This window comes from Filicampus tigris, chromosome 19 (assembly GCF_054856515.1).
Source record: "Filicampus tigris isolate MCC_2025a chromosome 19, RoL_Ftig_1.0, whole genome shotgun sequence".
Taxonomy (NCBI): Eukaryota; Metazoa; Chordata; class Actinopteri; order Syngnathiformes; family Syngnathidae; genus Filicampus; species Filicampus tigris.
This window is the reverse complement of record NC_141235.1, coordinates 5,058,311-5,071,490: the sequence shown is the minus strand read 5'-3', so window position 1 is coordinate 5,071,490 and position 13,180 is coordinate 5,058,311. Positions and strand designations below refer to the sequence as shown.

Genomic DNA, 13,180 nt, shown 5'->3' with positions numbered 1-13,180 from the left:
GACATTAAAGATAGATAGACAGCATAAAAAGTCAAAATGCATGGAGGAATTTACATATTTGTTTTTCCTATGTTCACTCAAGTAATTTGAATATTTGCTTGACATTTTATACTCTGTTTTTGTACGTTTTAAATTGCTTTAATCTATATAATTGTACTTGATTTGATATGTTGTTCTCTTTACTGTTCTTGCACTGTGAATAATGTTTGCACACTGCTTATGCAGTTTTTTTAAACCATAAATACTAAACCATGCCATTTTATAGTGAATATAAACTATATTGATTTATTTTTATGTTGCACGTTTATGTTGCATGTGAAATTGTCTGATTCTTAATTATTGTGAGAAATCATTAGCATCATAAATAGAAAAAGTACAGTACAGAAGTGATGTCTGATCTACACTCCCTACCAGTAGATGGCAGTAATGTATTACACAAACACCAAGAAGAAGAAGCGGGGCTCAGTAGGGCACTTTGACGCCGCCATATTGCGTCGTCGTCCTGACTTGAAGGAGAGAGTGAGGGGAGATGAAGGGGATTCGGGGACTCGCTCGCTTATCGGTAAGGACTACCAGAAAACCAATCCTCTGGAATTTAACCGGGAGGGTTCCTCTGACTGCCACCGTCTGTTTTGAGCTATTTGTGTGGTGATTAAACACCCGAGTCACGTCCCGATAGCTGTGGCAAATTAGCTGTCAACTGAACCTAGGAACGACTGTGCCTGGTATTTTCGTACACCATTTGCGCTGTAATATAACTTGTAGTTATAACATAATTATAATGTGTCATACACAGTAGACAGGTGAAAAAAGATCTCACACAACTTCAGAGAACTGAGGCAGTCACACCTTCAGAGAATTAAGGTAGTGACGGTAAGCTTCCTGTTTTCGGGGGGCTTCATATCATTCTTCATATCATAGATTTTAGTAAAACGTGGAGCATCGTTCATATTTGAACTTGATGTTCCTAAATACCTATCATGTATCTCAGTGGTACATACGCCTTCCTGTGTGGAGTAATGTTGCTGCTATTAGACCCTCTTCAAAATGATTATACTAATTAGAAATAATATTCATTTAAACAAATGCAGCATGTTGGAGAATGTTGTCAGCACGTCTGTCCCACCTTTATGAGTTTCTGGGTTCGAATCTCAGCTCCTGTGTGGGCTTTGCATGTTCTGTAGGTATTCTGGCTTCTTCCCACATTCCCAAAACACAGGTTCATAGTTGAAAACTAAAGAAAACAGTCTAAATATGCGAATGTGAGTTTCAAAACGTATCTTTATTACTGTGTCCAAATTTGTAGGCTGTGTCCTTCGAAGGCGTCTCCTCATGTAGCCTCCGTGGATGGCATAAATGTTGTAGCTAGTTGTATCATCCCACCTTCCATTTGCTGTTTTCCAGACAAGGCTTTACGCGGTGCAGGCTGCCCGTAAGGTGGAGAGCACCAGGGCTGCCGAACATGTTAAATTTCAGCCGCAAGATGTGCAGGTTAGTAGTTGTTGATGTTGTATTTCTTCTCCACAGAGGCGCTTCTATGCCACTTCCAGGGCAGGCCACTCACTTGTTGAGCCCCTGGCTGGCCTCAAGCTCTCTCCAGGGGCGGCTCACTCCTTCCAGGATGTCCATGTATGTGAGGAGGAAGGCTGGGTCCGGACATCATAGGCTTATTTCCAAGAAGTTAATTTGTTTTCATTATAGTTAGTTTTGATTTCGTTTTGACTTTTGTTTTATAGAATTCGGTTTGAGCAGTTTTTTTTCTGTTTCGCAAAATACACAACTGCTTCGTTTTAGTTGACTTTTTATTAGTTTTAGAATTAGTTTTATTTTTTATATGGAGTATTTGTCCAGTGCAAGATCAAAACAAGTATTTGTTTGTATAAAAGTAAACCACATTTCTGTGTGTTCCCCTCCAGGTGAGCCGACTACCCAGTGGACTTGTGATCGCCTCCCTGGAAAACTACTCACCAGCTTCCAAGATTGGTGTGTTTGTTAAGGCCGGCTGTCGCTATGAGACCCTTGACAACCAGGGCGTTACCCACGTCCTCCGACTGGCCGCCGACCTGGTATGATGCATCACTATAATCAGCAACCATTGGGATCAGATTTATTTTACAATTTAGGAATACAGTGTACAAGCCAAAGTCGAAATGCTGAACTGAGTATTAATGGAATTTAACTGTATTGTGTAACGCAGACAGCAAGTGTTTTTACTGTCTTGAGTCTAGACTCAGATCTATTTAAAGTTGTCTGATGTCTTCAAAATGGGCAGATGAGGCCAAGAGTTAATATTCATGCGTTTTCAGACTACCAAAGGAGCTTCAGCTTTCAAGATATGCCGTGGTATCGAAGCAGTAGGAGGAAAACTGAGGTCGGTGGCCCAGAAGAGGAAATTATTGTTTGTTGCATGTTTTTGGTATTTATTCCTATCTTTATTTTTTCACATTTGTGCCTTTGTAGTGCAACTTCTTCCAGAGAGAACATGATCTATACTGTTGACTGCTTGCGAGATGACATGTGAGTAAGCCAAACTCAGATTTCCATTAAAAAAAAAAAAAAAGTTTTGGTTTTAGTTTTGTTTCTTTGGGGATTTTTGCTTTTGGGCAAACTTTGCCATGTTGTTAGTGTAAGCAATGCATGTCAACCGAGACGCACTTTGAACTACGGAAGCCGCTTCACAAAATTGCCCTGACAAATAAACTAAAAATCAATATATTCTTGAATAAAATCGATTTGTTGTCCATTTATCGCTTTTATCCACATTTGCAGCAATATATGCAAGTACTTTTTTTTTTTTCCCCATATCCTTGTTCAATAGCGACACAGTGATGGAGTATCTGATCAATGTGACAACGGCGCAAGAGTTCCGGCCGTGGGAGGTGTCTGATCTCACCCCCAGGGTAAACGTTGACAAGGCCCAAGCAGGACAGAGTGCTCAGATAGGTGAGCGGCTCCACGCACACACGTACACGCAAAATCAAAATATTGAACTGTCCATTCTTTTGTCCCAGCTGTGGTTGAAAGTCTCCATGAAGCCGCTTACAAGAACGCCCTGTCCAACTCCCTTTACTGTCCTGACTACATGGTGGGAAACATCCAGTCTGAACATGTGAGTATTTTTGTTCTATTTCACTTTACCAGATTGTGTCAAGCCCACGTCTGACTTTCCCTGTTGCTCTTTTCATTTTTTTCTTTTCAGCTGCACCAGTTTGTCCAGAATCATTTCACAAGTGCAAGAATGGCTCTTGTTGGACTTGGTAAGGATGTAGTAGTTGTTGTTGTCACACAGAAATGGAAACAAAGGAGCTAAATGGAAACAAAGGAGCTAAAAGCTTCTTTTGCCAACAGGTGTGGATCATGCTGTTCTGAAGCAAGTAGGAGAGCAGTTCCTTAACATCCGCAGCGGCGCCGGAACGTCAGGTGGCCAAGCCCGATATCGTGGAGGTAAGCCACACATTTAAGTAAAATCATCTTTACAGGCTCAAATTGTGGCCTCACGTGTATTTGTGTGTTATTTAGGCTACTTCGCTAATACTAGCGATGAGAATCATGTGAAGGTGGTTTGTTTGTTTTGAATAATGCAACTTTTGAATACAATTGTCTATGTAAGGTGGGTTCATGTTTTCGGCCGGGCGCCAATTTTTTTGGGGGCAGATTTTTGCTATTTGTGACCAGTGATGCACTGGTTACTGTAATATATATCATTTTTTTCTCCAATTTGTATTATTTTATTTTCATTTGACTGATATTTCTGTCCCCTCTCCAGGTGAAGTCCGCCTGCCTAGCACCAACAGCCTTGTCCACTCCGCCGTTGTGAGCGAGGCCGCAGCGTCGGGCACCGGTGAGGCTGTGGCCTTCAGTGTTTTGCAGCACCTGCTGGGAGCTGGTCCACGCATCAAGAGGGGCTCTGATGCATCTAGCAAACTGGTGCAGGGGGTTGCCAAGGCAACTGCCGACCCCTTTGATGTGAGTAGTTGCCTGATACGTACACAATGGCCTTGGAATGCAACTGCAGATTTTTTTTTCCTTTTTTCTCGCAAATACGCAATTTCCGTTGTTAATTGATTTTTTTTTTTTTTTTTATCTTGACAGGTAAATGCTTTCAACGCTAGCTACTCTGATTCGGGACTGTTTGGGATCTACACCATTTCCCAAGCAGGATCTACCGACGCTGTGAGTACATTATAATGGTTGCTGTTATCTCCAGCAGTACGTCCCCAAATATGAGAAATAACGTTATGTTTTTGCCTGCGCTTCAGGTCGTCAAAGCCGCTCTTGCCGAGGTGAAAGCTGTCGCTGACGGCGGAGTCACGGCTGCTGACCTCACTCGAGCCAAGTAAGAAACCTTGAGATTGAAAGCATTCATTCACGCAGTTGTTTACCATTTTAACAACCGACTTCAAGTGATTGAAAAGTAAATCCCAATTTGCCAATACATGTCGATTATTTACAAAATATTTTAGGGGAAAAATAGACTTTTAAAATAGTTTTCAATCACCTTGTTTGTTTTAACGCCGATTGAGCGGCTCTCGTTTTCTTTGCACAGGGTGTCGCTGAAGTCTCACTTGCTGATGTCGCTGGAGACTTCAGAAGGTCTGCTGGAGGCCATGGGCACTCAGGCGCTGGCTAGCGGCTCCTACCACTCCCCTGAAGAATTCGCCAAAAACATCGACAATGTCTCCTTGACGGACGTGGCCAACGTAAGACTCGTTCGCAGCTGTATTTGTGCTCCGGTCACTCGAATTCTTACAACCGTTCAAGAAATATTTTTGTTTTGTTTGCTTTCCGATGATTCAGTATTTCCCAACCTTTATTTATCCAATGCACATATTTGACAGTAGAAAAATTTTTTAAATCCCCAAAAGTACAGTAAGAAATACCGATGGTTATACAAGTTTTTCACATTTGACTGACCCTCATTTTTTTGCATGTATTTCCAGGCTGCCAAAAAGTTTGTGTCTGGCAAAAAGACCATGGCGTCCAGCGGGAACCTCATTAAAACCCCCTTCGTCGACGAAATCTAATACCTCCGCCACCTCCGAATTTGTTTCCTCCGCTGTAACAGAAAGACGCCATTTCCATGCTGTTAGTCTGAGAGCTAATATGTCCGCTGGGTCTTTATAGATGTACGATTTGTTTTGGGGTTATTGCAACATCAATTCCAGCTCATTTGCCCGCATACAGTATCATGTATAGCTCATGTAAAATAATGAATAAAGTCTATCTGCCTGACAGAGTTGTGGTTTGTCATGCTGAAGCAAGCCAACAGGTCTCTATAATTTAAAAAATGTATTACACAAGCTAAAAAACTGGCAAATCTATGGAAATGATAAAAAAAAAGAGTATTACTTCAAGTAACATACTTGATTACAACACGGAAGTACATTTTTCAGGCTGTTGTTTCTACTGTTTATTTTCTCTGAATAGGTTCGTTACTTTCAACCTCCCGTTGTGCCAAAGTTATCAAAATGGATAAATAAAAACATGTACTTGAAGTACATTTTCAGTCTGTACTTTTGTATTTATTTTTTTATTTAATTATTTTTACAGAAATATCTGTACTCCTACTTGGTGTGAGTACTTTTCCCTCCCTTGATAAGAATCGGCACTGTGGAAATAGTTATTGGTCACTGTGTTTTGCCAGTATATTTCCTTTTTTAAAATGATTATCGTTTTTTAAAATCTATTTACTCACTCCATATCGAAGTAGCCGCGGGGCACCTCCTCCCGTATCTTCTCGCGAGACTCTCCGATGACAGACGCGAAGAAAGCAAGCTTGCTGGATTTGAGTTTGTTTTTTGCAGCTTGAACACGTCCTCTTTTCGCAGAAATCCATAACGTCGCCTCGCGTAGACGTATTTTATTTAATGCTTAAAAAAACATTTGCTGAAAATAAGTTAACAGATTTTATTTTGTTTTCGACAATTCTGTCAAATAAGGGTTTCGGTGGGGCTGCAGGAAAGTCGACTGCATGGATTTGGTATTATTGATGGATAATTGTAGCGGCTAACACATCCACTTTGTGTGACTAATCCACACGTTTTGCTGAGGAATAGCCTCGGGAAAGTTGCCGGGATGGCGGTCCGTGAAACCGGGCGGTGAGTCCCTCCTCCGAGAGCTGGCAAGCTCCTCTGGAGGAATAAAAACGATTGTTTGGATGGAGCACTTTCACGCCGTGGGAATCAACGCCATGAGCGTGATCCACACCTAGCCGTGGGCACTTTGAGGTGGGATCGAGCCACAAAGACCGGACCACCAGCACCACTCGTGTGTGGCCACGGACATGGATAAACTGACCGTGATATCAGGATGTCTCTTCCTCGCTGCAGAAGTCTTCGCCATCGCCAGCATCGCCAATCCGGACTGGATCAGCACGGGAGAGTCAGCCGGTAAGACGTAACATCATGTTGCAAAACTTTCACTACTTGCATTTGAGTAAAGGGGGCATCTTATGGAAAATGGAGTTTTAAATGTTTGTCTGGAGTGTATGCCCGCCCTTTACGTGTGAACTTGTCCAAGTATTTATTCACCTATTTGCTGTTTTAGTGCGTTTCCCAAACGCCTTTACACGCCACAAGATGGTGCCAAAGCCCTGTGGAAAAGAACTACATTGGTACCTTGATTTAAGAGTGCCTCAGCTTACTAATATTTCGAGTTACGAGCCATGGCTGACACCGGCCTTGTTTTAAGGTATCGGGTACTCGTGTAGGCTGCCGATACCAGCCACAGATACTTTAGGCAAAAAGGATAGAAATCTGAGTGTGTTCGGTTTGACGATTCGGCGAATCATCATCTGCACCAGAAAGAAAAGTCTTTGTCCACATTTTTTTTTGTCATTGTGTTAAATAAAATTGTATATATCCAAATATCTAGCCGTATCGGTAGGCTATCAGTATTGGTGAGTTCACAGAGTGTGAATACCCGTATTGGTATCGTTTTGAAAAAAAGTGGGATCAAACACCCCTAGAAAATTTTGCGTCATGTCATCTTTAAGGACAATGTGTAGAATTCAGTGCCATGTAGTGGTCAACTAATAGAATGCAACAACCTGAAATGGAAGCGCGTGCATTTTGAAGCACACGGTGCCTCCGAGAGACCACACGCCGCAAGCCTACCAACAGCTTCTTCAGCAGGGATGCAAGAGAAATGTCATCGCAAACGACTTCTAGTATTCCCTCAAGTCATGAAGTAAGTGCATTGCATTCATTACACATGCAGTCACGATCCTTAGGAACTACGTTCGCAAAAGTTTGTCTCCTTCGAGTATCCGTAGCACAAAGATGGCAGTGAAACACGGCGCCCTATGTGAGATTTTCGAGATTACGTCACCTAGGATTAGATAAAGATAATCACGTCGATGTGATGGAGCAAAAATTTTTTGCATATGGTTGAAATGAATAGTGTGTTTTTAAAATGAATGATCATTGAAAAATCAAAACATTCTACACATTGTCCCTTTAAATGAAGTTAACTTTTATAATAGAGTTTTGAAAAGTATACATACATATCCCATCCCTTGTCTTGTCTTAATTAGCCGTATATAATTAAGGCAGGAAGTATAATGACTGAGGATGTGTGACTTTTAATGAGGTCTCTTGGGAAGGTGAGACCTTGCACCCGGAGGATTAAAGTGATTCATGGTGTCATTTATTTTGCCCGGGAGCGCTCAATGTACACAGAAGCAAAAACAGCAAGAAAATCATTTATTTTGTGCTGGGAAGACACCTTATTGTGATTTTGTCCTGTCTTCATATAAGACAACACATTCTGATGGTAACGCTCATTTTTTTCCCCATCCAGGCTCTCTGACTGTCGGTCTGGTCCGACAGTGTCAGACTATTCACGGCCGAGATCGGACCTGCATCCCCCCGCACATGCCCCCCGAGTGGGTCACCACCCTTTTCTTCATCATACTGGGCGTCCTCTCGCTGACCGCCACTTGCTGTCTGCTGGTCATGTCCCACTGGCGCCGTGAGGTCATCCGATACGCGCGCTGGATCGCCTTCACAGGGCGTAGGTGTCGCTTCCTCCCTCCTCACTTGAATACAACTGCTACGTGAATTATGATATACTGTACAGTGGTGCCTTGACTTACAAGTTGAATCCGTTCCCTGACCATGCTAGTAACTCAAATGACCTTTTCTCATTAGAATCCATGAAAATGCTGCTAATTTGTGCTTCTTCTGGTTTGCGTGCCTTGGCCACCAGGAGGCAGTATAATAAAGACATACACAAATGAAGAAGACGGTCACGACTGCTTACTATGCCGTCGTAATATTAGTCATTATTCTCGGAGGATAAAGGATATATGCCTATAAGTATTGTTTTGCTGTCTGTGTTCAAATATCTGTTTTAAACGTTCTGACTACAGCAGCACTGATGATATTTTCGTTAGCCCGTCTTACAGTTTTTGTTAGCATTAAGCTAGCAGACTTTTGTAACTTATGTGGTTTGATTAAATAGGCATTAACCTCTCTGTCTTATGTTTAGTTGTATTGTAAACTTCAACTTGGAGTGGCAATAAACATTATTGATGAAATTATTTGCAAGTTTGTTGCCACCATCTAGCGCGTATCATTTACATCGTATGTCCAGTATGTCAAAAATATGTAAGTCAGGTCACTTGTCAGTTAAGGCGCCACTGTAATTGTATTTCGTTTTCGCAAGCTAAGATTGTTTGCAACTATATCAAAAAGTTATTGTATTTAAATAACATTTTTCAAATTATACAGGTAGTGTTAATTATTTGTTTTTTATTGTATAGCTTTTTCATCATGATCATTTCCTTTCAAGTGATTAGACTAGCCAACACATTTTTACAATTTTCTTTTTTTTTTTTATCCTTAGAACCCTTTGCCTCTTGTTGAATTCATTTCCCATTCCCACGTGTTGCTCAAATGATGCCGTTAAATTGAAACCGCCTGTTGGTGTGTGCGCGCAGTTCTTCCACTGTTTCCCCACAGCGATTCAAGTATGAATCCCTCATGTCTGGGAATTCTCACGCTCTCCTCCTTGTCTTACCTCAGTTGTCCTCTTCTGCATGGCCGCCCTCATTTTCCCCATCGGCTTCTACGTCAATGAGGTTGGAGGACAGCCATACAAGCTGCCCAACAACACCGGGGTGGGTTCCTCCTATGTGCTCTTTGTCCTGTCCATATTTTTCACCATCGTGGGCCTGCTGTTCGCCGGGAAGGTTTGCTTACCCGGCTGACGTACTTTACACGCGGGAACTCTTTGCCGTTTGGAGGCCGAAGATGCAAACTGTCTTTTTTTTTTTTTTTTTTTTTTTTTTGTGGTCCTCTCGGGAGGCTTTGGCACGACGCTGCCGATTGGAGCGGGAAATACATCCGTCCATCTGTTTGTTCAGAGGGAGTTAGGTCCCTTCTGAAGGAGTGCACACGCAGTTGAATTTTCAAAAGGTGGATTTAAACAAGGCCGTATTATCGACCACCTTCAGAAGGAAAAAGATAACCACTCACAAAAACTGGGTGCAATTGTAAGAGCTGTTGTGTGAGCAGCACGATACAATGTGTATCATATTTGCTGACACGGATTTCACTTTCTTTTTGTATTTATTTTCTCGTTTTGTAACTCTTTTTTGAAGTAAAAAGGTCTAATATATTCCAGTGTATAGCCACCATTAACGTGTAGGGATCAAATTGCCTTAAAATGTGCGTTCGTTTTGTGCTTTAGTTGAGGATTTTAGTGTTGATTTTTATTTTCTTTCTTTCTTTGTTTTGTTTTTTTTTTTTTTAGTGGAAACAAATACCTGAATACAGTGAACTCCTGCTATTCCACAAATAATTGACAAGGTCAAATATTTGAAAAAGAATCTTATTGAGATTTGTTTTCCCCCTCAATATTGCAAATGAGATTATTTTTTTTCAAGGTGCTCTTCCCTTTTTTTTTTTTTTTTTTTAACAAACACAAGTAATAAATTAATCTGCATTACAGTAAACGGTAAATGTTTTGGTCTTATAGGTTAGGCTTGTGCAAAAATGAAGGTAAATGAACCATAAATTAATATGAAAGAAAGTTTATTTACGCACTTTAATTAGAGTTGTTAATTTACTTAACACTTGATACATTCTTTTTAGCATTAAGTCACAAGTCAGATCACAACAATAATAAAACTGTGGCGTTTCATGAAACAATTTGTAAACATGTTGACTGCACTTCTTAATATTGTCACAACTCCTCAATAAGCCGCAGTAATGGTAGTCATTCATCACTGAGGATAAAGAATATATGCCTGTGAGTATTGTTAGATTATCTCTCTACATGTGTTGCTCCACAGTTTGTATTCAAATATCCGTTTCTTAAATCGCAAATAGGTGATTTTGCGAATGGCGAACCACGAATATGCGGAGGTTGACTGTATTACAGATAATAGGGCGGGTGTTGTTGTTGTTGTTTGTTTTTTTTAAACACTGAAATAAACATATTTTCTGTGTCATAATAGATGCAGCTCCAGTGTAGTTTTTTTAATAAATATGTTCAACTTTAACTTAGCTTTAAATGAGTTCAAGCTGTATTGCACTGATTTATATCATCCGAAAAACAAACTTTTCCTCTCTTTCAGATAGAATGCAGTACATTTAGAGAAATAACTGCATAAACACAAGTGTTATTCCATTTAAGGATTGTAATACAAATTTAAACAGACTTTGCAGCACTATATTCTACAGTAAATCTTTTTTTTTTTTTTTTAAATCCAGTAAGCCCATATGGCTGAATTAAGTCAGGTTATTTTATGTTTTCTGTACATCTGTAATGAGGCAGAGATTCGCCACTTCCTCACACCTACTCCCCCTCCTCCTTTTGTCTGCACAGGATCTTAAGGTTGCCATGGTAACGTCATAGGATGTGGCAATAGTATATCTTTATGAAAGGATCCACTAGCAGGAATCCAGTTGTGTGTGTGTGTGTTAAGAGTTCCCACGTAGCGTCTCCGTTCAAAGTTCCCTTTGACGTTCCTCGTGAATGCGACAGACTCAAAGGTGGCTATTTTAAGGCCCGCCAATTGTTTCATGTGAGCGAGCCAAGAGTTGAAGTGAGAGCACATGGAGGCAGGATTTATGTTTATTTGCTTCTCGTGTTGAGCACAGACAAATACTCAAAACAGCCTTTGAATGGGCGGACGGGAAAAAGAATGTGGGCGACAGACTTTACATCCCAGACCTCACTAGCAAAATGTGTGCAACAAATGTGTGCAACGTCTCATTGAGAATGCTGATTTCCTCGTGAAACATACTCAGCTGTGATGTGTGATACATGCTCTTCATTTTTGATAATACATTTTCAGTGTTGTTTAAAAGATCCAATATCCTTACCCAATGTGTGTGTGTGTGTATATATATATATATATATATATATATACATATACATATATTACTCAGCGACGTGGGTGTGAATGGTTGTTGGTCGTCTCTATCTGTGCCCTGCGTCTGACTAGCGAGCATCTCAGGGTGTCGTCTGCCTTTCGCCCCCAAGTCAGCTGGGATAGGCTCCAGCGCCCCCCCGCGACCCTACACAGAATAAGCGGTGTTGAAAATGGATGGATGGGTACTTTGACTTTTCCTCTGAAGGCCAGCATTACGTTTCCTTAATTTGTCATGTGTTTATAATGATAAAGTGCCTTAATGTTCTCACTCTTTTAGCAGAGATTTGTGTCTATAGTTTTGCCAGGAATTTAAAAAGAGTGAAACATTTGGGTTGGGGAGTTGGAAATGGCAATAATGAAACAAGATCAATGTGCCATTAGTAAAACAGTGTAGGCATAAACAAAGAGGTTGCGCAATAAAAACAGGTTTAATGAATAAAGACGCACACGGTAACACAAAAGGAAAAACACATACAGAAAAGACACGCCAGTTTCCAGTTTTAGCTACTCTTCGCCCATAGCCGACTTGATTATTTCTACTCTTTTCACACTGGCTGCCTCCTTAAACTTTGTGATGGCCTCGTTACAGGATTTGTCCTGCAAGTGAAAGAAAACATTAGAACTAAAAAAAAATAAATAATCGAATCTATAGCGTTACAAAGGTAACATACAACTTCGAAGATGTGCTTCTCCAATTGCAGCTTGAAAATCTCCTCCACAGTCAGATCTTCCACTTTCTTCTTCAGAGCAATGAAGTGACATGAAGGCGAATGCGATTTGTGCTCTTTCCTGTCAATACACGGAGACAAATAAGCTGTTGAGGAAGCAATCTTCAACATTGAAGGTACTTTACGACGAATAAATTTGTTTGTACAATGTGAGCTCTGGGTTGGTGCTTTGAACACTGAGCAATAACCACTGCGTTGCAAAATTGGATGGCTTATGTTGTGGACATTCAGAGCTCAGAAAGAGTACAAAAAAACCTGCAAGTGTGCAAAAGTAGACATTTGAGGAGCAAGGTGTCTGTCCATCTTACGCTGGGTCATCCTCAGGCTCCCATCCTTCCAACTCTTTAAGGCAAAAGAAACACATGGCAACATCTGGGCTGTTATCGGAAGGCGTGTGGATGAAGCCAGCCTTTGCCATCTGTGGAAAAACAATGATCGACATTTTCAGGTGATTGCATTCAGGGCAGAACGGTATGGTCTTTGAATCTTAAACTAATATTGTCACTGCACTTACAGGAAAAAACAAAGACATTCTCGAAACAGGTTTTGCTCTTTTTGCCCTTTTGAACTATTTACAATGTAATCGTGTTGCGTTGTTAGCGCACAATGTGAGTCAAAATACTCACGTTTTCCGGCGTACAAGTGCAGTCTTCGTCGAATGGCCAACCGTCGAACGTTTTCAGCCTGTTCTCGTAAAGGAACATTTTAAGACTGTCTTCGCCAAACTGCTCCATTTTGTGCGAATCTGCGATCTTTTTCTGAATGAATTTTTCACCACTATGGTTTTCAAATTCCCGTCGCCTTTCGATAGTGTGTTTTGATTGGATGAGAAAAATCTGATTTCTTCCTTATTAATGCGTGAACACGGGTGCACTGCGATTACCGCCACCCAGTGGTCACTTTGCAAACAGACGGACCAAAACAAAGCATGTAAAGTCAACATATGGGTCTTGGCGCAAGGTTCAGAAATTACCCACTAGGTCGCAGTAATGCGCCTAAACGCTATGTACCACTTGACATTAATCATCCAGTGAAGAAGAATGTTCTCAACTGCTATTGGTCAAAATTC

At 40.9% G+C, this 13,180-nt stretch overlaps 3 protein-coding genes across 4 annotated transcripts; 2 read left to right on the top strand and 1 right to left on the bottom strand.

The window, feature by feature from the left end:
- Nucleotides 1–405: 405 nt before the first annotated feature.
- On the top strand, nucleotides 406–5,232 carry uqcrc2b (ubiquinol-cytochrome c reductase core protein 2b). 2 transcript variants are annotated; one of them, XM_086015710.1, is made up of 14 exons: nucleotides 406–562; nucleotides 1,405–1,491; nucleotides 1,917–2,066; nucleotides 2,307–2,371; nucleotides 2,461–2,517; nucleotides 2,819–2,943; nucleotides 3,012–3,109; nucleotides 3,200–3,257; nucleotides 3,349–3,444; nucleotides 3,767–3,966; nucleotides 4,093–4,173; nucleotides 4,260–4,336; nucleotides 4,547–4,700; nucleotides 4,941–5,232. In XM_086015710.1, exons 1-14 carry the CDS (start codon nucleotides 530–532, stop codon nucleotides 5,022–5,024), a joined length of 1,365 nt encoding a protein of 454 aa, XP_085871836.1. In that variant the 5' UTR covers nucleotides 406–529; the 3' UTR covers nucleotides 5,025–5,232. The 2 variants fall into 2 exon arrangements, with proteins under 2 accessions (XP_085871836.1, XP_085871835.1); XM_086015709.1 differs by lacking the exon at nucleotides 1,405–1,491 and adding an exon at nucleotides 1,528–1,629 and having other exon boundaries at nucleotides 455–562.
- A 540-nt stretch (nucleotides 5,233–5,772) lies between these two features.
- LOC147129044 (uncharacterized protein C16orf52 homolog B-like) lies at nucleotides 5,773–10,463 on the top strand. The gene is made up of 3 exons (XM_086016811.1): nucleotides 5,773–6,389; nucleotides 7,801–8,013; nucleotides 9,027–10,463. Exons 1-3 carry the CDS (start codon nucleotides 6,284–6,286, stop codon nucleotides 9,209–9,211), a joined length of 504 nt encoding a protein of 167 aa, XP_085872937.1. The 5' UTR covers nucleotides 5,773–6,283; the 3' UTR covers nucleotides 9,212–10,463.
- Nucleotides 10,464–11,792: 1,329 nt separating this feature from the next.
- On the bottom strand, nucleotides 11,793–12,943 carry birc5a (baculoviral IAP repeat containing 5a). The gene is made up of 4 exons (XM_086016837.1): nucleotides 12,738–12,943; nucleotides 12,420–12,529; nucleotides 12,055–12,172; nucleotides 11,793–11,980 (listed from the first exon to the last, which is right to left on the bottom strand). The coding sequence occupies exons 1-4, from the start codon at nucleotides 12,843–12,845 to the stop codon at nucleotides 11,888–11,890; spliced, it is 429 nt and encodes a 142-aa protein (XP_085872963.1). The 5' UTR covers nucleotides 12,846–12,943; the 3' UTR covers nucleotides 11,793–11,887.
- Between the last annotated feature and the right edge of the window lie 237 nt (nucleotides 12,944–13,180).